At 25.5% G+C, this 23,249-nt stretch overlaps 1 protein-coding gene across 1 annotated transcript in view; it reads right to left on the bottom strand.

The window, feature by feature from the left end:
* LOC112686518 (nesprin-1) overlaps nucleotides 1-23,249 on the bottom strand; it is a 71,229-nt gene that overhangs the window by 19,756 nt on the left and 28,224 nt on the right. Inside the window, exons 40-84 of the mRNA XM_025558854.1 lie at nucleotides 22,622-22,942; nucleotides 22,337-22,532; nucleotides 21,984-22,242; nucleotides 21,687-21,864; nucleotides 21,161-21,356; nucleotides 20,198-20,272; nucleotides 19,843-19,992; nucleotides 18,963-19,775; nucleotides 18,746-18,906; nucleotides 15,168-15,330; nucleotides 14,914-15,063; nucleotides 14,649-14,816; nucleotides 14,370-14,540; nucleotides 14,104-14,259; nucleotides 13,401-13,553; nucleotides 13,015-13,336; nucleotides 12,779-12,954; nucleotides 12,351-12,482; nucleotides 12,090-12,281; nucleotides 11,744-12,028; nucleotides 10,692-11,069; nucleotides 10,444-10,626; nucleotides 10,157-10,363; nucleotides 9,873-10,061; nucleotides 9,590-9,817; nucleotides 9,291-9,497; nucleotides 9,101-9,193; nucleotides 8,378-9,024; nucleotides 8,108-8,292; nucleotides 7,347-7,992; nucleotides 6,970-7,282; nucleotides 6,244-6,417; nucleotides 5,930-6,031; nucleotides 5,391-5,672; nucleotides 4,857-5,138; nucleotides 3,662-4,034; nucleotides 3,397-3,575; nucleotides 3,206-3,329; nucleotides 2,928-3,124; nucleotides 2,462-2,791; nucleotides 2,138-2,404; nucleotides 1,747-2,070; nucleotides 859-1,170; nucleotides 402-737; nucleotides 40-339 (exon numbers count right to left, since the gene is read on the bottom strand). Of these exons, the coding sequence (XP_025414639.1) occupies nucleotides 40-339; nucleotides 402-737; nucleotides 859-1,170; nucleotides 1,747-2,070; nucleotides 2,138-2,404; nucleotides 2,462-2,791; nucleotides 2,928-3,124; nucleotides 3,206-3,329; nucleotides 3,397-3,575; nucleotides 3,662-4,034; nucleotides 4,857-5,138; nucleotides 5,391-5,672; nucleotides 5,930-6,031; nucleotides 6,244-6,417; nucleotides 6,970-7,282; nucleotides 7,347-7,992; nucleotides 8,108-8,292; nucleotides 8,378-9,024; nucleotides 9,101-9,193; nucleotides 9,291-9,497; nucleotides 9,590-9,817; nucleotides 9,873-10,061; nucleotides 10,157-10,363; nucleotides 10,444-10,626; nucleotides 10,692-11,069; nucleotides 11,744-12,028; nucleotides 12,090-12,281; nucleotides 12,351-12,482; nucleotides 12,779-12,954; nucleotides 13,015-13,336; nucleotides 13,401-13,553; nucleotides 14,104-14,259; nucleotides 14,370-14,540; nucleotides 14,649-14,816; nucleotides 14,914-15,063; nucleotides 15,168-15,330; nucleotides 18,746-18,906; nucleotides 18,963-19,775; nucleotides 19,843-19,992; nucleotides 20,198-20,272; nucleotides 21,161-21,356; nucleotides 21,687-21,864; nucleotides 21,984-22,242; nucleotides 22,337-22,532; nucleotides 22,622-22,942 (11,275 nt within the window). The remainder of the gene's footprint in view (nucleotides 1-39; nucleotides 340-401; nucleotides 738-858; nucleotides 1,171-1,746; nucleotides 2,071-2,137; nucleotides 2,405-2,461; nucleotides 2,792-2,927; nucleotides 3,125-3,205; nucleotides 3,330-3,396; nucleotides 3,576-3,661; nucleotides 4,035-4,856; nucleotides 5,139-5,390; nucleotides 5,673-5,929; nucleotides 6,032-6,243; nucleotides 6,418-6,969; nucleotides 7,283-7,346; nucleotides 7,993-8,107; nucleotides 8,293-8,377; nucleotides 9,025-9,100; nucleotides 9,194-9,290; nucleotides 9,498-9,589; nucleotides 9,818-9,872; nucleotides 10,062-10,156; nucleotides 10,364-10,443; nucleotides 10,627-10,691; nucleotides 11,070-11,743; nucleotides 12,029-12,089; nucleotides 12,282-12,350; nucleotides 12,483-12,778; nucleotides 12,955-13,014; nucleotides 13,337-13,400; nucleotides 13,554-14,103; nucleotides 14,260-14,369; nucleotides 14,541-14,648; nucleotides 14,817-14,913; nucleotides 15,064-15,167; nucleotides 15,331-18,745; nucleotides 18,907-18,962; nucleotides 19,776-19,842; nucleotides 19,993-20,197; nucleotides 20,273-21,160; nucleotides 21,357-21,686; nucleotides 21,865-21,983; nucleotides 22,243-22,336; nucleotides 22,533-22,621; nucleotides 22,943-23,249) is intronic.

A 23,249-nucleotide genomic window follows, 5' to 3' on the forward strand; every position in this document is an offset into this window, starting at 1 on the left:
TAACGATATGTCGTAAAAATGCACAAGAATTACACTTACATAAAGTGCAGCTAACGACTCCACTAATTGATTTTTCGTTCTGATAACTTGATCGATGTTACTTAAGGCATCGTTTATTCGGGTTGACTCAATTGCAACTTTTCTATAATTCTCTTCAACACTCTTCCATTTTTCCCCCACATCTGTGATTAACATTATTCGAGACGACATTTCCCTTTCTAGTTCCGTCCATTGTTTCACTAGCGAATCGGTTTCAGATTGAATTTCATCGCTCATTACGATCTTGTCAGCAACCTGTTTTGATTTATCTATTAATGAGTCCAACTCATTCCGTTGACGCTGGAAATAGATTGCTAAATTACACACACACAAAAAAAAAAAGGATAATTTATATTGCTTACGAGTAAATCGTTTTGTACGAGTGTGATTTTTTCTACATTGAAGTACAATTCAGCAATATTTTGAATAGGGTTTTCGTTATATTTACAATGGCTCAAAATTGTAGATACTTTATCAAATACACTTCTATACTCTTTTAAAAGATTAGATTCTTCTTCCAACAATTTCTGAATGGTTTTCGCGGAGTTACGTACATCGTCAATGTCTTTATTGAAACGTTGTAATTCTGAAGTCAGAATGTCGTTTTGCTGAGATGTTAAAGATGGTCGAATATTGTCTATAGTGCGTTTAATTTGTTTTGAAACTAAATCATCTATAGTTTGATCACTAATTAATGCCTGAAAACAGTTAATAATTATTTATTGATTATAATCATTATTATATTTACATTTATTATTTATATTACTATATTATTTTATTATCAATATATATAATATATACACTAAATACCATGCGTACTTTTAAATAATCTAAGTTTGATACTATATTTTTGTAATCATTTTTGTTTTCTTCGGCGGATTTCAGTTTTAGTTTTGCATCGTTAATCCATAAATAAAATTGTTCTTTTAATTGTTCATATTCTATTCGATACTCCTTGTTCATTTTTAAATATGTTTGTCTGTCTTGTAGTTCTTTTGGAATAGTATTCAAAAATGAACTAGCTTCACTCAGACATTCAATTATTGTACTGTCTTCAATATTTTCGTTCTGAGCTGTTGAATGTAGATTTTTCAAACGAGACAGTTGTTCGTCCACTTTTATTTTTAATTCCTAATTAAAACAATAAGCGTTTTAAATGTGTTAAAATGGTTATCATATATTTTTGTTTTGATTTTTATGAATAATTAGGTATGTTAATCAATATGTTATAAATGTAAATAATACAGGTATAAAAGTTTAATGTTGTCGAAGGTATCTTTTAATTTCAAAGTGTAAATAATTTATTATTTTTATGATGATTATTATACTATGAGAAATATAAATGGATCTATTATCTCAAATACAATATTTAAATTGTGGTAATTTGTATTTATTAAAATGTATTTTTATACGTTTTTGTAAATTTAACAACAAATCAAAATGCAAGGCATATAAAAAAATTGTGTATTAAGTTACATAAATAAAAAATAAAATATTAAATAAAGACTTATTTTTAAATAAAAATAGTATTAAATATGTTGTTATTCATCTTATTGAATAATTATTATTCAATTATTAAAACTAGTTGGTACATAACTTTATATTTAATTTTCTAACACTACATCTTTGTTACATACGAACAAATATTTAATTTTTTTAACTTTTCATTCTCATAAACAATTGATTCATAGATTAAGTTAATATTACCTCATGTGATTTCAAATCGATTTCAACACTATTTATGTTTATTTCAAGTAATGGCCTGGATTTAATGAGAGCTTCGTTTTCACGAATCCAATCCAGAACTTCTTCTAAATCAGCAGCTAATTTACTGTGTTCTGCTGCAGTAGCTTCCAATTTTTGTCTTTCTTTTTCCACAGATTTTTTTAAATTAGTCAACTGTTGTTTAAGTGACTGCAATTGTTGAGTAATGTTGTTGCGATCAAATGCGGAACCTTCTTCGGCGATTCTTTCTCCTTTGTCTGTTGCTAGTAAAAGAGTTGCCTCACATTCTTGAATTTTAACTGTGACCTTTAACATAGATTTTAAAATTGTGTCAATAAAATATATGGTAAGCACATAAAAAAAAATATAATACCTCATCATATTGCTTAATTTTGTTTTGAATACTATTTCCAGATATTCCAATTTCATTGAAAACACTTTGATATTTTGTCAGGAATGTGACAATATCAGCGATTAACGCCATAAACTGTTCATGAAGGTGTAATAATTGCCTGAGTTTTGACAATTGTTTTTCAATTGTGCTTATCAGTTCTTCTTGTTGTTTAATGACTTCATTTAGTGATTCAGTATCATTATCGCCTAATTTTTCATTCCAATCTTTAAGTTCTTTTAGCAGTGTCTGAAAACAAGATATTTCATAAATAAATGTATAATTTTATACACTTTTTTAACTTACTTCATAAGACATTATCATATCTTTAACATCATCCACAGTGCTTCCTACTGGGCGATTTAACTCTTGTAAGTTTGAATGAACTTTTGAAATCATTATCTTACTTTCTTCAATTTTTTTCGAAATATTTTTCATTTTTTCTAAATGTTGTCCAAGCATTTCAATTCTATCTTTTATCAAAGCTTTTGTTCTTTTTTGACGATTTTCCAACGATAAAATTTGATCACTCATTTTTAACGCATCTGATTCGCAAAGGAGCATTTGTTCACCAATTGTTTTTAGTTGTTCAATAATATTATCAATTTCTTTACTACGAATATTAAGCGCAGCATACTAGAATTCAAATATAATTGAAATAATTGATTAGTTTTAATTGATAATTAATTAATTAACTTTTTTTTCTATTGGATTAATGTTAATAATTAATGTTATTTGTCTACAGATAAATTATAATAATTTTTGAATTTACCTTTTGAAGTTGATCTTCTATAATATTTAAAGTAGATAAACGAACATCAGCAGACATAATAACTTCTACTTCGCTAAACCATTGTTGACACAAATTAATATCATTTTCAAACAATTTCCTATTTTCCAAAACGAGTTTTGTTTTTTCCTCAGCAAAATTACTCATATTTTCTATTTTTTTAGTTTTATTCAGAATATCTTAAAACGTAACATTAAATTAAAAGGTTATTAAAACTATCCACTTAATAGGAAAATAGGTAATCGTTTTAATTTATTTACCATTGAGGATTGATTTTATTGCGGAAACATTTTTTTCATCACAAAATGAAGATACCACTTCACCATTTTTTTCCAAATCTGCCAATTTCAAGTCTTTGAAACTCTGAATGTCTGTTTTTAAATTCTAATGAAAATAAATAATTTAATAAATACGTTGAACAAATAAGTTTATTTAATATTAAATACTTTACCGAAATTTGCTCAAAATTTTTCTCAGCTACAATTAACTCAAGTGGTTCGAGTTGATATTTATCTGGCAAGAGATCTTTTTCGCTACGATCTAACCATAAGTTACACTGATTTAGAGTATTTTCAAACTTTTGAGAAACTTCATGCATACTTTTAAGTTTTGACAGATTTTCATTTATTTCTGAAAAAAAAAATTGAATTTTTTACACATTTATTGTAATAAAAATACTAATTTTAAAATAATTATTTCAAAATATTATTAATTACTAGTTTTTAATTCGTTCAATTTTTGAACTGTAGGCTTGTATAAATTATCTTCTAAATCATTGAACTCAATAGGTTCTGATTCAAGTTCTATCGCATTTAGTTTAACTTTCAATGAATCAGTTAAAAATGTTCGATTTGTTTCTGCTTCTTTATCAATACTTTTTAAATCAATTAATTTTTTTTCAATCTCATTACTATTATAACTAATATTTTTATTATCATCACAGTATTTTGATGTTTTATTTATCCAGTTATTAATTTCTTCTATTTTTGATTTAGCATATAGTAAATTTTTTTTTGAATTTTCTAAGATTTCATGTTTTCGTTCCATTCTTGTCCAGAAATCTTTATAACGTCGATCGGCTGACTTAATCTGTAATAAAAAAGTAATACTTCTTGTTTATGTTATGGTAATCTAGTGGCGTATTTACCATAGGGGAAAATAGAGACAGTTGCTTCAGGGAGCCAAATTTTTTTTTATAATATAAGATAAATTTATTTATTTATTTAATGATATAAATTATTATTTTTATATTATTATTAATTGTTAATGAAATATTTAATGTGATATAAATATGATTGAAATAATCTTATAAAAAAAAAAAAAACCATAAATTTGGTCACTGCAATATTTTAATGACATGAGTCGAAGACTCTAATTTATATTAGGTAGGGCGAAAAATGTATTTTGTATCGGGGACCTGACGATAAGGGTAGCTACGCCACTGCAGTAATTATAGATATTTAAACATAAATATGGAAATACAGTAGGGTCTCGATAAACCGAACACAGGATAATCCGAAATACGCGGTAATCCGAACGAGCTTGAAAAATATCGCATCCCTTTATTAATACATATGTACGTGTATCATAATAACAGTAAAAATATATTTTAAATAATAAGGTTCATATTATGTAATAAATATTATCTGTACATACACACATATACAATTATAATAATTGTTTGTATACATTGTCTTTATAAATTATGAGTTTTTACATGATTAATACAGATAAAAATATATTTCATAATTTAAATTACAATAAACTTGATGACTATATTAAGATAATAGATAATCCGAATGACCCCTTTTTCCGATTTTGTTCGGATTATCGAGACCTTGCAGTAAGTCATCAATAGCTTAATTGATTTAACTGATATTATTATAATAAATTTGATTTTTTAATATTTACCTGATCATCCAGTAATTGACCATCTAAAGTATTTACTACTTCTTTTAAATGTTGACAGTTTACTCTTAGGTTATTTATAAGTTTTTCCCCATTATTAATGTAATCTTCTTTAAGATCATTAAATAAATTTAATTTTTGTTGGCAAATATTTCCACTGCCTTTTTCCAAGGATTCAATACGTTTGGATAAATTGTCGAACCAAACTTGTAACTCAGTTTCACTTTTTTTGAACATTAACAATATATTTTGATTTGTTTGTTTTTTTAAAAGTAATTCATTTACCTGTAAAAAAAATATATTTCAATTAATAGATTGAAAATTATAAAGAACATATAAAACTTTTTTGAGGTTCTAAATATTAAATTGTAGTTTTTTTCTGACATTCGTTTTTTTACCATATTTATATACAAATTCACCATAAAATTATTTTTATATAACTGTGCATTAAAAATAATGCTTGTCAACCTTTATTATTTATAAAATCGGTACGTATAATTTACTAGTTTAAAGTTTCTAATAAAATAATAAACTTACTTCGTTAGTGAACTCATCTAAATCATTAACAAGTTTATCAGATGGGTCATTTAATATTAATTCAGATATTTCAGTTTTCTTTTCATTTATATTGTGTAGCATTTCATTTAAGTTTATAATTTCTTGAGCAGTTGCCTCCGTATTATTCCTTATGGGTTTTTCCTTAATTTTTTTCAAAATATTCATTTCTTCTTTGATCCATTCATATATTTTCGATCGTTGGTTATGTTTGTTTTCCAAAACTGATATCATATTTACCAAATCATCAACAAAGTTTTGTACCTAAAATAAGTATTATAGATTAATTAAAATTTCAAAAATAAATTTTAATATTTGTTTTTATATTTTAACATATTTATAATAATTATAAATATTATTCAAAATTATTTTGAATAGTTATAACATACAAATATAAAACAAACAGAACATAGATAATAAATAATAAATTATTAATGAAAACCTACAACACAATATTATTCCATTGAGTAATATGAAAGTAGTGTGTGTATATTTTTTAATTAAACTATACAATTACGTACATAGTCAGTAAATGTGATTAGTAGTTTAGGTATTCCGGTATCTTCTAAGTGTTGAAGCATTGATAATAACACTACAGATGGTTCTGAAGTCTGTTTGATTTTCTACATAGCACAAAACATAAAAATAACACTACTTTGTTATTCAAAATTACAAAACATTAGTGCAATTATAAGTTATTTATTAACTAAACAAGTTGTGATAGTTCAGGCAAAACACAATTAAATACTTATTTTGTTAATAGTAAAAACAGTAATTACATTGTATAACGAATGTATGTATCATACGAGTACATCTAACTCATTTTACATCTTACCTGATCCAGATATTCTTCTAAGCGTAAACGAATGGCAATCTCTTGTTCTGGAATCTGAGAGTTGTTGGATTCTACAGGACTACTAGGTCTTGAAATACTAGCTACTGCTGCCTCGCATGCTTGTACAGCTAAAGCTAATCTAGTTTTTTCACCTTGTAACTTATTCAAAAGATCCTTAAATTATAAAATTAAAAAATATTTAATCTAAAATAGAACAACTAATGATTTTGAGTTTTAGTATATTTTCAGAATTTAAATATTATATTTAGTCATAATATTCATGGTAAGTATTATTTAAACTGATATTATGAATAATAGTTTAAGTATTTAAAAGAAAACACTTTTAATGTATTTTGTATCAATTCAGTTTTATAAAATACCTATTGTAAAATTACGAAAGTGTTAATTTTAAATTGTTAAGAAAAGTATGTATGTATATGATATTTAAAAATATTTAGTATTTATAATTTTAAGTATCTTAAGTACTTATAATAATTCTTAGATTTTAGTATTATTATTCCATGTTTATTTTTTTATGTACATTTTTATAATTAATTTGGTGAAAAAATTTGTGATTACGCAAAAGTTAAAATGTTGCCATCATCAGATATTAAAATGTATTAAAAAATTTAAATTTAAATTTTTTCTTTTAGAGTTTGTAATAAAAACAATAATAAGTCCTTTAAAACCTGTTGCAGTTAAAGTTAATATTATATTAAAGTTTACCCGGTAAAGTGTCAATTTTTCTTTGGATTCTTCAAGTGACCAATTTTCGTCTAGGCTTTTGTTCATAAGAGGTTCATAATCATCTAAATTTGACCAAATACTTTCTAACATATCTTCATATTGTTTGAATTTCAATAGCGATTCTTCTAGTCTAGCTTTTATTTGCTGAGCAGTGTTATACAATGAATTATAACTATCTTGAATGTTACTCAATTGCTGTTCGACTGTTGACTGGATTGACGGAGTAGATGAAGCATAACGATTGATTTGCGCATTTCCTTTAGATTTTAAATCATCTAACACATCTTGAAACCTATGGAAAAGAAAAAAATTAATTAAATTAGATTATTCTTAAATATTTTGCAATAAAATATTACTGTATTATTTCATTAAGTAAGACTTGGTGATGTTTTATTTGTTCTTGAGTCTGTATTCTGTTAGTGATATATAATGAATTATGAGCCATAAGTTGAAACGATATTTGAAGTAACCACTTTTCTGACTCTTGAAGTGCTTGCAAATAGTTGGAGTGTTGCAATATTTCATTTTCCAAGCTATCTTTACGTTTCAACGTTTTTTCTTTGAGAATATTTTTTCTAGTTTTCAACTGTTTAATGTCAGTGTTCAAATGATTATTCTTACAAAATTTCGAGAGTTCTTCAGTTTCGAATATAACGTGATTGAAATCAGTTTCTTTTTCATCAATTTCATTTATCATATGATTTAACCTTTCAAAAAGTGTTTTCATTTCACCAACATCAGCCTTAAAATCATGTTTTTCTAAGATTTTAGATTCCAATGAGCTTAACCATTTCTCGAGGTTTTCTTTAGCTTCATTATTTTCTTCCCATCGTGCTTGAAGAGATTTTAAATGAGCAATAACCGAATTCAAATCAATGTTTAAACTGTTCCAACTATTGTTTAATTCTTCCATTGCATCCACTAACGCATTTCTTTCTGCAGCTAATGTATTGTTTAACGCTTTTGTAAACACTTCTTGCATGCCGTTCATTAAATATTGACCTAAAAAAATAAATACATAATTTGTTAAATTATTTTGATATGATTACAAAGAATTTTAAATTACTTTAGACGATAGAACATAAAATTAAATCTCTTTTTAATTATTCATTAATACCTTCTGTTATTCTCGAAGATACAAGGTTTACTGTTTGCAGTTTATCTTTAACCCAACCCAAATCACCTTCACCAATGCAATCTTGGACTGTACCATGAGCGCGATTTAACCATTCCTCAACCTTTTCTTTTGCAGCAATAAATTCAGTATGATCAGTTAAATTTTTTTCTGCTTTAGAAACAAGTCTGTGAAATAGGACAAATAAAATTAATTACCTATGTAATAAATAACTGTATAATCAATACAAATTTATCAAATAATAATACTTACCCTTGAGTTGTAGTTAGTAATGTTGTATACGATGATTGTATTTTAAGTGTATCATCCCTAACCCAATTGCAAGCACTTAACTCCATCAACAGTTCACATCGATCAGTAAGTTCTTCAATAGAGACATTTTGATTAATGATTTCTTGTAACCAAAATTTATACTGATCTAGATCATCCGGAGTATATGTTTCATTAGAAGAAGAAGCTGCGTTTACTTTTCTTGTCAAATCAGTTTCCCAATCTTTTAATGCATTAAATACTATATTGAAATCATCCCAAGCCTTAGCACATTTACTTAATGCCGATTGAATTTCCTTAATAAAATGTTTCAGCTCATCCCAATCATTGTTCAATTGATTTTTATCTTGGTTCAACTTATCACAACCTTCTGGTCCAGTACTATTTTTAAGGGATTCAATTAATCCTAAAATATCCTTAATCATTCCTTCTCCATTTTGAGAAGATTCTTCGATAGCTTTTAGCTGCGTGATTTTAGAAGCATTATTTTTACAATCGCCATGTGTATCAGCACAGCCTTGAACTGCAACTCTTGTTTTCCGCAACCAATCATTTACATTTATTAATGCATTTCTATAAGCTTCATGTTCAGTAACTTGATTTCCCATGATTGATAATTTATTGTTTATCTAGTCAGAGAAATAAATATTATTTAAATATTATTATAAATTTATTTAAACTTAATAATTCTAATTTTTGTTTTACCAAATCGGTAATATTATTGTATCTTGTTATGCAAGTAGTTGATTCTTGAGGTAAAGGAGACTTCTCATCATTATTGGTCGATAAACGGTTAACCTATCAAGAAAGTGGTGATTATAATTCATATAGTAAAATACTCGTCATTGTCAATTCTAAATACATATAATGCAATTAAACACTAATTAATACGTACTAAATCTTTGTGAGTATTTAGTTCTCGAAGTAAGGAATTTAATTTTTCATACGCCGTTTTCTTTTCACTTAAATCATTTAGTGGTTGTTCTAGATCATTTCCATTGATTTTAGAGGTGATATCATCCAAACATTCATTAAGTATTTTTATACATTTCTCTAGTTCTTCAAGCTGTGATACTCTCAGTATTAAATTATTGTTACATACCTTTTACAAAGCACAGTTACATAAATTTTAATACTCAAGTAAAAAAATATATTAAATCGAATGTACTAAAATAATTACTACTTTACGCTTACTTGAATTTTGTTTGAAAGTTTATCAAACTCTTGTCTTAAATTTTCAGTATCTTCTTCGATCTTAATCGTACCTTGAGGCTCAGTACTAAGTACAACTTTTTCTTTTAATTCCATTATGTATCTTAATCGGTTTTGACCTTGTTCAAGTGTTTGTCTAATTACTTTTAAGCTTTGCAATTTACTTTTTACTTCATTTAAGCTATTGGGTATCTCTTCACATTCATTTAACTGAAAACAATTTATAATTAATAATTTATTTTAAGTGTTTTTTTGATGACACTACCTTATCTCGAGTTCTTTCAAACCAATCCATACACTCTTGGTATAATGAATTATGTTGTTGATGTTCTTGATAATGTAATTCTAAACGTCGCATGACCTCTTTTGCCAAAGAAAGCAATGTATTGTACTTAGTGGTCATTTGAGTTATCGAGTTTGACAAACGTGTGTCAGAACACGTTTCCAAAAGAACCTAAAATAAAAAATAATGTACAAATATAAAATCATTAAAAATAACATTTAACATTTCACATTAAGTGTGTGCTTGTTGACTTAAACTTAAAATACCTGAGCTTTTCCATTTAATATATCCAATTCCTTCTGCCAATCAAACAATGTTTGTAAATGAGTTTGAAATTCTTCTAACGCTTCTTTTTTTCCTTCCAGACTTGGCTGTAATTTATTATATGATTGTACTAGTTGTTCAGTATTATTCAACCATTCTGTTGCAACTTTAGAATAATCATCAAAATCATTCCATTTATAAATCCCATCCTTAAATTGAAAATAATTAATTAAAAATATTTTAATTTATAATCATCATTTGTAGTTTTCTTAAAATAAAATTAATTTACTTCTAATAACGCTTTGGTTTTTTGAAGTGTATCATTATGTATATCAAATTCTTCTTGTAGCATTACTACTTCTTGTTCAATTATTTCTTTTTCTTCTTCATCGGCCAACGAACAAGCTTTCTCTGCCCTTTCGAGAGCTACCTCTAACTTTTTTTGTCCTTCAGGTAATTCACTCTGTAATACCTATAATATAACAAATCATTTTAATGGCGCAAATAATCAGATTAACTATGATTTTTGGTAGGTACCTTAAATTGGACTGATTTAGCACTCAACATTTCTTTATCTCCTGTTGGCTCAGATATTTTGCTTGCACGTTCTTTGACCGATCGTAGCCATGAAGCAAAATCATTTCCAGCATCAATAAACTCTTGATGTAATCTAACAATTTCTTTCTGCTTCTCATACAGATCTTTAGCTTTAATACTTAATGTATGATATTTATTCGATATTTCATTTGCAGGTGCTGCTTGTTGCAAGTCTTCCGCTTTAAGCGTCACCTTTTGAATCATAGGTTCAAAGGAAACAATATCTTGTACAATGCTATTTGTTCGACGTAATGTCGCTTTTCGTTCTCCAATACTCAATGACCCAATACCAGCTTGGTTTTTTTTGGACTTTGTTACCTAGTAGTAGTTAATAATTTTATTAATAAAAGTGTATTATTTTAGTAAGAATAGACAATTGTTTTGAATTACTGATAAACGATAACTATTAACTATAATGTAATAAATTTGTATTATAAATCAAGTAATAAGTTAGCCTTAATACGCATGTAAAATATTTTATTGAATAGTGGTGATTATAATATTTATATTTTTATAGACTAATTAACAATGATTAAGTTATACGAACAAGAATATCATGTATTTTTAAATATTAGGAACTATTCGAATAGAAAAAAATTGAATACCACAATAATCAATATACATGTAAATGAAATAAAATAAAATATCTAACAACAAATAATTTTAAAGAATATTATAATTTACATATTCTCATTATGATGAGCATCGTTGATATTTTGGTTTTGTACATCATATTTACTAAAAACTGTTAGAAATTTGTTGTTCTTCTTTCATATTTAAATTCATACCAGGGAATGTTTTTCATTTTCAAAACTATGGATTAGAAGGAAATATTATACGATCACTATCCATTTTCTAAATGAACGAATTTCAATTTAGATAATGAAATATTATAATAATATAGACCATTGTAAAATTATAGTAAGTATGCAAGATCAATATTTATTTTGAATTTTTCTATTAAAATTATTATTTGGAACAATATTTTTTACCTTTAGTTCGCAAACTTCTTCCAATTTAGCTTCGCGATCAGTAATCCATTGTTCCAAGTGTGAATATGATGAATTATAGTCAGCCCATTGTAAAAGGCTTGTTTCAATATGAACTTTAGATGTTGCTATTTTTTTCACAAGTCTATCCCAGTCCATTTGAATTTCTTTTAGTTGTTTGTTTATCAGATCTTTTCCATCAGATCTAGTACTTCTAAGAACTTTTTCACCAGAATTCACTGTAGAGTGGATAATTAATTGACCTTCTTCTTGCGATTTTAATAGTTCCTATAATATTTTGTTATTTAAAAAATACTTTCCTTTATCACTAAATCTTATTGATGTTTACCAATATTTTATCAAGACGAGCTTGTAAATCTTCTTTGCTTGTATTAGCTGTTGATTCATTTCCATATCTGATTAGTTCTTTTGCGTCATTTATCCAAGTTTTAGCTTTTTCTAAATAGTTTTCGTATTGCAAATGATGCTCGAGATTAGTTTCTACTTTCCTTTGAACATCCTTTGCTAAATTCACTTGAACCTACAATTTTTTATTTTTATGGCATAACTAAATGATTTTTTATGATTAAAATAGTTCTTTAAGTCTTACTTCATAACGAGAGTTTAGATGTCTAAGCTGATTGTTGACGTAAGTTTCAAGGTGAGACTTTAATAGTGGACCCGAACTTTCATTAAATTTATCAATATTGGATTTGCCTTTTTCTAAGTTATCTAACACATCCTAAAAATAAAATGCTTATATTACAAAGAGTTTTTTTTTCATATTTCATGATTCATTCATATTTTTTATAAATTATACTAATTTATATCAATGTATAGTCTTTGAATTCGTATCAAATTGATTTCATACCAACATTTAAAATTATTATTATGATGTGTATAAAACGTATATAGTAGTAATGGAAATTGAGATGAATCATAGAAAATAAATTAAAAACTATATTATGTATTATATTGTGTATTATATATGTATTGTTGTATATTATGTAAATGTTAAAAAAATTCTAAAAATTATACCTGAATTTGTTTCACTTGATCGGTTTTTTCTAGTACAGTTGCTAATGGAGTATTCTTGATAGCTTTCATCGATATATCTATTTGTTGTAACCAGTCAGATAGTTTTTCATATTCATCTTTATACTCCCTCCAGTGTGTATGAATAGCATGCAAATTATCTTTTTGAGCTGATATATCTAAGCAAAAAAAAAAAAATAAATAATTCAAATCTGTTGACATGTATAATTTTAATTTACCATCAAATAATTTGTTCAATTCTTCAGCTATGGACGATATTTCTTTTTTAATTATTTTCTCTCCGTTTTCAGAGGTACTTGCAATTATAATACCTCCAATTGTATTCAAATTATCCAAAAGTAATTCACCTTGAGCTCTTTTATTTAAAAGTGATTCTAGTGGAGTTATTGCATTTTCAATTGCTAATTTATCACTGAGTGGTCGTTCTTTTAATGATGGTATTTTATCCCGGGATCTGTTTAAAAAGTTAGATAACTCTTCGTACGCTTCCTTATATGTCTTATGATCTTTATATTGTTGCTCGCGTTGATTCAGTAATTTCTAACAAATAAATAAAATAATAAATAATATAACTAAAAATTACTAATTAAGCTTAAATATTTACTTTGACTTTATTTGAAATATTATCAAACTTATTAAACACTTCTTGTGTTTCTGCAACAGCATTGCTCTGATGACCCTTTTTAAGCATCTCATGTGCTTTTGATTTCAAAGAATCTATCTCTAATTTTTCACAACGTATTTTTTCATCTAAATTCTATAATAAAAAATAATCATATATTATGAAAATTAGTTTAGAAAATGAAAAATTTTATGACTGGAAAAAGTGAAATTATGTAGAGACCATCAAACATGAAAAAATCTCCCAAAAAGGAAATATAAAATACATATTACAATGTAACATATATATAAATTATAATACATATACATATAGTCTATATATAAAATTATATCTAAAATTATTATTATTTATTATTTTTATATTTTTTCATTCAACAATGAATGAAATTATTAAACAAACTAATAAAGTTAAATATGTACTATTTATTTTAATCCTAAGTGATTATTAATGGTTTTTTTTTTAAATTTATATTTCAGTTTATTGAAGAATTAGAGTAGAAATACAATCAAAAATAAATAAGTTTGGATCAATATGGATTATTTTTAAAAATATTTTTTGCAGCAATAAACTAGAATAAAATAACAATAATAAAATAATAACTACTATTATTTTGTATTTGTTGTTTACCATATGAAATAAAGATTATTATAAAATTTAAATTGAATTGTATACAAAATTGATTTACTTTTAATTTCTCTAATTGATCCCTTTTTTCAGACATAGTGCCTTGAAATTCTTCTAATTCGGGCAATGCTTCCTCTAATTTGTCTATTATTTTTCCTACTTGTTTTACATGTTCTAAAAATCCTGACCATCGTTGGATTGATTCATCGATATTTGTCTGTAATTTCAATTAATAAATTGTGTAAAATTAATTAAAAGCTTACAAATATAAAGTATTTAAAGCGAATAATTTATTTAGAGTATATTTAGATAACATTTTGAATATACCTTGGTCTCGATCATTTTTGTTGCTAAACTACTCCAATGTTCTTGTAGAGATATTAATGATTCATTTATTGGCTTGTGGCCTTCAGGTGCAGTGTTTGCTAAAACTATCTGTCCTATTTCAATGCAATTTTGTACTTTACTAAACCCATCATCTTTATACAAAAATATATCCTAAAAAATATAATTTATAAATATATATACATAATCGTATTTATATTTGTTTAATATGTTTTTTTAAATAACTAAATTTAACTATTGGATGTAAATTAATGATTTTACTTGGATAACAATAAGTTTTTCTTCTAAATCAGCTTTACTAGTGGATTTAAAATCTGTACAACTTGTTAATTTATCATCAACAGTGTCCAACCATATAATGGCTTCACTTAGACTACTTTCAAATTCTAAATGGTTGTTTACAAATTGTTGCCATTTTCCAACCAATTCCTGTAAATTATTTTTATAATTTTATCAAACATTTTTTTTTATAGTAGATTAATGGATATTATTTAAATTAATTACATTATTTATTGATATTACTCACTTTTATTTTCATTGAAAGTTGATGGAATTTTTGAACGATTTCTGTAACCTGAGAATTTTTACTAGACATTGATACCGTATATAAATTTTGAGATTTGTCTGTGATTGAGTCAATTTCAAATTCTTTTGCTCGTATCACTCCTTGTAATTCCTATAAATATAGTTTTTCAATAGAATATGCATAAAAGTATAAAAAAAATTTAAACTGGGGAGGAATCCAACATTTACTATGTAATGTAATTTTACGCATATTACCTTTAGTTCTTCAAACTGAGATTTCTTTTCTTCCAATGAATTTTTTAAATCAATAGCATGTATTTTATAATCCGTTTCTCGTAACCATGTTAAACATGATTCCTTGAGTGTATCAAATTCATTCCAACTATTGAGTTTGTTTTCTAAAGCTTCTATTGATGATCTATAAATATGATTGATTTTTTCTATCAAATAAATAAGCACCAGTATTTTTTTGTTATAAATTAATCTGAATATTTATACAAATACTTACAAATATTGAAAAAAAAACTTAAATTAATTAAATCATTCATTACTATGTTAACTTATAATATATAAAAGTTTATGCTATACAATGTTAATTAAATATTGCATACAAAAGACGATAAATATTAAATTATTGTAACCCGAGTGGACAACTGTATTCTCCATAATAGGATAAAAAAATGTCGAGAATTTCTTTATGTATATTTACGTTTCGTATTAAATAGTTTTTTAGAAAATAGATATAGAATAGAAAGGATCGTCTCTCAAATGAAATTGTAAGATCCATTGTATACGTTGATTTATTTTCGGGTGACGGAGAGGATTCTTGAGTCTCGCCCAGAAAAAAAAATCGTTCAACAGTCTTAAGGACTTGCTACGAAGATACCGAGAAATAGGGCTGTAACACGATTGCGCCCGTCCTACCTTTTTACATGAAAAAAACACAATACGATTGCACCCAGCTAATTAGCTCGATAGCACCAGGTTTTACCTAACCAGCAAAAACGCAACACGATTGCGCCTAGCAAAGTAGCTCGAAAGTGCTCCGTGAAATATAAGGTCTTGCCTTTCTAACACTTTTCAAATATACTATTAAAAAATATAGTTGGAGTGTAAGACTCAAAGTTTAAGTTAGGTTAGATTATCATTTTAATAATTTTCCTTCCCAATTTTACAGGCTTAGGACTGACAAATATTTGTGCTACGTAGTACTTGTCTAATTATTTTATTCGGTCTCGTAAATAAGTCGTTTTCACATTTTTTTCTTATTTTGGAATTTATTATTTGTTTACCTTCTATGTTTTCTGAAATTATGTTGTGATTATGTTCATTAAGTTATGTTCATGCACGCTAAGAACTTTTGTCACATCTTTGTCAACGTAAATACTCGATGGAAAATTGTTAAAATGATAATCTAACCTAACTTAAACTTTGAGTTTTACACTCCGACGGTATTTTTAAATAGTATATTAGGAAATTGTTAGAAAGACAAGACCTTATATTTCACGGAGTGCTATCGAGCTGATTTGCTGGGCGCAATCGTATTGCGTTTTTTACAGGTAAAGAGGTAAATTCGGGTGCTATCGAGCTATTTAGCTGGGCGCAATCGTTTTTTTCGTGTAAAAAGGTATTACAGGCGCAATCGTGTTTCACCGGAGAAATAAAACATTCATTTATATCATGTGGTTGTAAAAAAATCTCCCTTTGTATTTATAATAATAATAAAATATTATAATTTTTAATTTATACCTCATATGTATTTTTTATAAAATTATAAAATCACGTATTTTGTAAAAAAAACTTTAACCCCTCTCATCCCAAAAATAATTTTAAAAAGCGCCACTGAATATTTGTAAACTTCCAATTATGTGTTATACTATAACTAATATCTGTATATTTTGTTTGTACATCATTATATTTATACAAAGGGTAGGCCCGTATTTAGGGAGGCACGGGTAAAGACATGCCCGGGAGCGTCAAATCTCAGGGACGGCAAAAAATTTTAGCAAAATTAATTTTAGAAATGATGTACCTAATGAAAAAAATAAATAAAACAATAAAAAAAAGGAAATAGTATGTTTTATTATGTTATAATTTGTTAAATTTGTTAATTAAAAAAACTATGATATTAAACGATTTTTATTTATAAGTTATATTTTAATATTAAAGAATTTCGATTATGAACGAAATAATAAGTGTTATATTATTATTATTTATTTTTTTAGGGAGGGGGCATAAATTATATGCCTGGGGATGCCAAATTTTTAAATACGGGACTGACAAGGGGTATGGATAATTTTTTTAAATTCATTAAATTCATTAATGTATGTTAGGTATAGAAAGCATAATACTAAAAACCATAATTATATTATAATGATTATAATCAACTCATTTATAATATAGTTATAGAATAATGCATTTTTTTGAATAATAAATAATGTTATTGTTATAGATTATATTTTGTTATAATTACTTTTAGAATATTATATATCTAGTAAAAATATATGAATATTTATTATGATTGTTTCAATAGGCATAATTTAATTGCTAAAAAGTAATCTAAAATACTTAACAGTTTTTGATTTTTTGAATTTTGAAAACATTTTTTGTATTATTGTAAATACCAAGCCAGGGCATTAACGAGTTAATAAGTTAAAAGTTAACTTAATTTAAATTATTAACTTAACTTATTAAATTACTGATAAATTAACTTAACGCATTTCTTTACAAATTTACTTGAAATTAAGGTATTATTTTTTCATCTATCCCAATTAAAGTTAATTTTGATTTTCAAGACCAGAAAAATATTTTTGTAAAATACCGCATTTGATAACAAGTTCATGGAATTTGAAAAAAAAATAAAATTAAAATGTCGAAGAAGTTTCAGATGAGACCATAATATTTATTAGGGTATTAACTATTAATTGGGGTCCCACCGGTCCCGGGAAAAGTACTCAACCGTCTTAAGACTATTGAGTAAAAATAGCCACGCCACCCATAAATTACATTATACCATTATCATGAAAAGTGGCCCTAAATCTATATTACAAAAATAGGGACATATTATTATTGATTAAATAATTCTTTATAATTATTGTATTTTATTATTACTAGAATTATTCCATAATCTATGATATTATTAAATAAAATAGATATTATTTAATATTATTGAATAAGAGAAGTAATTTAATACCTAGCTGATCAACATTTTGAGATAACTCTTTTATTGAGATTCAATAGGTATTTTAATTGACCTGTCAATTGTATTGTTTTATTTATTTAAACTTTAATAAAATTAAATGATATTATATATTTATTTTAATGTTTCGTATCAACTGTATACATTTATTATCTGTATAATTTTATAGTTACACTTTCAGCTGCAGTAATTATTTTTAGTTTTCATGCTGTTATTAAACAATAAAAAGAATAATTTTTTAAATTATATTTATCATATGTGATTTGTATGAAAAATGAATAAAAACAAACGATACATAAAGTACTATAAATTTGACATTTGAATGCTTAAAACAATCTTAATAAAGAAATGTATATTTTTCTATTCTAATTAATTTTTCTGTGTTTTTATTATCGTTAATAAAGAAGACCCAAGTTCTTCTGTTATGTTAGACTTGTTTGTATTAATTTTACTTAAATGGGTCACGATTTACAATGCTATCTTGGATTAATACAATTCATTCCAATTGAAATAAATTCTAGCATTATAGAATTTACAGAATATATCATTTATATTCAGACAAATTAATCATTTTTAATTTTATATTTATAATGTATAATTGTCATTTAGCGTTCTTATTGAAAAATACACTTACTTAACAGTTGTTACAAGCCCTTCCCAGTCTTGTTGTGATGAATCAATTTGCGCCCTAATGTTTATTTGGCCATTTTCAACTGTACCAGGAATCACTTTTTCTGCTAGTTTCTGTATATTGTGTATTCTATTTTCTTCTTCTGTAAGGCTCAACAGCAAATTCTAAAGAACAAGATAAAATATAATTTATTATATTATACAAAAATCTACCTATCTACCTTTATTCGATCCAGATTACTCAACAAAGAAATTTTTTCTAAGTTTATGTCACCCCAGAGCATTAGTGTGTTGTGCGTGGCATCAAGCCATTCTTGCATTTCCATTACAGATTTTGTATATTGTTCGTGATCTTTTACAATTGCCTCGTATTTATCAACAAAATTTTGAATTTGTTTTAAAATGTCATCATGTTGTTTACTTATAGAAATCAAAAGTATATCATTGTTTTCTTGCATCTGCATTCTTCCAATAAGATCCTGTAGTTTCACAATATCTTGTTTTTTTTTCAACGCAGCTTGGAGCATATCTCTATAAATTTGTAACTGCATTTTTTTCTCGTCCAACGTTGATTTGAGTAATAAATCTTTATTTAATACTTGTTTGGTGTTATTTAGCCATTGATTTAATTCATTATATAGTTCTTCAAATCCACCCCATTTAGTTAATTGATCTTTAACTTCTCTATTGATGTTCAAAATATCATCGTATAAAGTATCAAATACTGTTTGAAGCTCTTCCAACTGAAGTTTGATATTATCTCTTCCAGATGTAGATGTGCTCAAATACAATTTTTCTCCTAATTCGATGCAGCTATTTAATAATGATGAGACATTTGGCTTTGTATCTAATAACTCATTAAGTTTTCCATTTTTCTGGATTAAATATTGATGCACAGCTTGTGACGATGGATGGAGTTCATTTACATTTTTAAATTGATTCTGAACATTCGAAAGTTGAATTGAACATTCGTTGTACTTATCAACATAATCTTGATGAATTTTTATTGATTCGTTACATTTGTTTAAAATGTCCTATAGTTGGTATAAAATATTATTTGTATTGAATATTAACAATTAAAAAATATTGCATCAATAATACCTTGATCGTAGTTTGCATTGACTGATAGCGAGATGATATTTGTTTTACTCTCGTTGACAAACGTGCTTCTCCAGTTGACTCGTACTCGCTAGATTGATCTATAAGTTTGTCCACGCCTAAATCATTTTTTTTCATATCTTCCAATAATGACTGTATAATAATTGTTATAAAATATTATAAAGTAATAAAATTAACTTTAGTATTGTGATAGTTTCAAAAGCTTATTTATTTTATGTTAAAATAATGAAAACTTGAGTGTTTTAAATAGTTATTTAATATATTAAAACGTATTTGACTTAATAATAATGTTAATAACACAGTTCATGCAATATTCATTTTTCTGAATGTGTCTTACTTGTTGAAGATGATCACCAAATGCAATTAAATCTTTCACAGAGTTAGATTTTCCTTTAATTTCTTTTTCTAAGTCCTAGATGAAGTTTAAAAGATCCATATTGTATAATACTTATATGTAATAATAAATATTTAATTTATTTGATATTTATTACATTTATCGTAATATTTAAAAATGTAAAAATGTATTATTTTTATTCAGATTTATATATATTTACATAACAAGACCTATATTTAAATAATTAGTTTTAATATCATTATAAAAATACCTAATATGACTAGATAATTTTAATACATTTTATTTTATTTCATAATTATGTAACGTGCAAGGAGGTGAATAGTTGACAAATATGGTTAGAATTTATTTATAATGATACATTTATAATTTATACAAAAGCAAGAAAGAGAAACTATGTTTTTCTTTTAGAAATAAAATTATTAATAAAAAACATATTGGTAGTATTAGTATTTTTTTGTGGTGCAAATACATTTTCCAAAATAATTTATAAACTATAGATACAAATACAAGCATAAAATGAGTGAAGTTAAATTATTCATGCATCGTTTATCACATTGTTATTGGTTTCGGAGGCGGAAGTTTTATAACTATAAAATTATATTATATTTATTAGAATACAGAAATAACTTTATTTTTTATTTTGACAAAAAAAAAAAAAATATAAATTACTAAGGAAATAATTTATAATTTATATTTTTATATTATTATAAATTTTAATTTTTGTCTCTGTAAAACATTTTGTGCCATGTTTAAATAATAGTCGAATCACAATTTGAAATTCTTAATAAGCCAATATTTATCTTAAGTCCCTCTTAATATTGGTTACCTAACTGATAGTTACGATACTTAAAATTGTTTCTCTATTTTAAATTCAAATATTCTTGAGTATAATGTATTATTGGTTTTTTTTTAAACACAGATGTTAAGCATTTATTGAATAATTACCTGGAATTTATTGTATTGCTGAGTTTTTTCTTCAAGCGTAGCCTTTTCCGAATAATTTTGCAATTTTTTTTCTGTATCGTTATGCCATGTAATTAACTGATTCATTAAATTTTCAAATTCCACCCATTGATCTATTCTACTTTTTAAACCTTCTAATAAATCATTTAACAATGATTGAAATTTTTCTTGTTCAAATCTGTAATTATATTAATAATTAAACTAATAATTTTCTTATTTATTTTACAATTTTTGTCTTCATCATCTTATAGGTACTGTCTTAGTTACTCAATATCATCCACTCTAATTTCTCGAATGTTTTAGTCGCTAATAATATACCCATAATCTGTGATAATTTCTAATTATATTAAACAATCTCTTCTTTGATTTGTCTTTTTTTAATTTTAATTTTATATATGTTTCCATAATAAACTTATTGATAGTATCCCAAATCGTCCACATAACTTCTCGGACTTTACCTTAATCTATTTAAATAACCATTAATTATTAATACATTAAATATACGTACTGTAAATTTGTATGATCCCTTATCATAATATCAACTGCTTTTTGTGGAATCGTATTCTTCGAATTTTCAACAAATCGTTCCATTGTCAATAATGTTATTTTGTTATTATCAAACGTAGTTTGTATAACATTTACTTTATTTAATCTTGATTCTAAAATTTGTTTATTTCCCGAATAATCTATAAAATTCAATATTTTTATTAGAACTATAAAAAATAATAATATTTTTACTGTAATTATTATTATAATTTAAAACTTGATCTATATTGACGGACACATATAGACATCCACAATGTACCTGTATAAGTTGAAAGTTGATCCCATAGCTGTTTTTGAGTATCTTGGTATGATTTATGTAAATCTTGGTACTGCTGATAAGTCTCTAAATAGTTTTCTAGTTGAGTAATAGAATTATTCATTTTTTCACGTAATAAATCATATCTATCTTTTAACGATAATTCTAAATCAATTTTATCTTTAGGCTTCTTTATAATTTTTCCTTTCTCCATTATGGTTTCAATCATTCTACTATGAGAATTTATTTCTTGCATTGTTGCCTGGAAAGTAATTAAAAATATTTTTTAAAATAGAAACTTAATTAGTTATCTAAGAGATGTATTTTCGTGTAAAATTTTATTTTTTTATAATTACTTTTTGCTTTAGAAGTTTTGATCTTATTTCTTGTGGAGATGACCATGTAGGTGATTGGTTTGATGCAATTGCTTTTTCAATACTATCCAACCAATTAATGGTCTGTAAAAGAGTTTCTTGATAACTATTCCATTGTTGTGATTGTATTCCCAGAGCCTTTTGGGCTGTTTTAATTTGTTCGTCCAGTGCATCCCATCTATTGAAGTATTTATGTTATAAAAGGTTATAATGTTATAAAATGTTAATGTTATAAAATTTACTATCATTTTTGTTCATTATCCATACCTATCTCGAATTTCTTTAAGCTGTTCACGAATGGTTTCTCGTCCAGCAGCAGATGTATCAGGGAATAAGCTTTCCCCCAGAGATGTTAATAATGATATCTTTCCTGATGTTTGATCAGAATTCCCATAAATTGCTTGCAATTGTGATAATTTTTTGTTTGAATCTAAGTCATCGTCATTCAAAATTTGGACTGGTTTGCTTTCCAAAGTTTCTAACCGTAATTTGAATTCAGCTAATTTATTATTAAAATTCTTGTGCTCATCAGAAATATTTTGCCATTTGGCTACCATTTCTTTACTAAGCACTAGAATTAATTGATACCTATAGTAAAAATATAATTCAAAATAAAATGTGCATGCAAATTTAAATATTATATATAGAAGATATACCATATATATCTATTTTATATAGTATACAGATATATATATATATATACACAGTCGACTCTCAATAATTCAAAACATTCAGTAAATCAAAGTATGATAATCATCTTGATAATCACGCAGTAATTTGAATAAAAATAATGCATTTAAGTACACTCAGTAATTCGAAATTAAATTTTGGGAAAACTTGCAACTGACACGTGACAATTCGTAGTATCATCCGTTCAACGCTCAACAATTCACAG

The sequence above is a fragment of the Sipha flava genome, unplaced genomic scaffold (assembly GCF_003268045.1).
Source record: "Sipha flava isolate LNK unplaced genomic scaffold, YSA_version1 313_pilon_pilon, whole genome shotgun sequence".
Classification (NCBI taxonomy): Eukaryota; Metazoa; Arthropoda; class Insecta; order Hemiptera; family Aphididae; genus Sipha; species Sipha flava.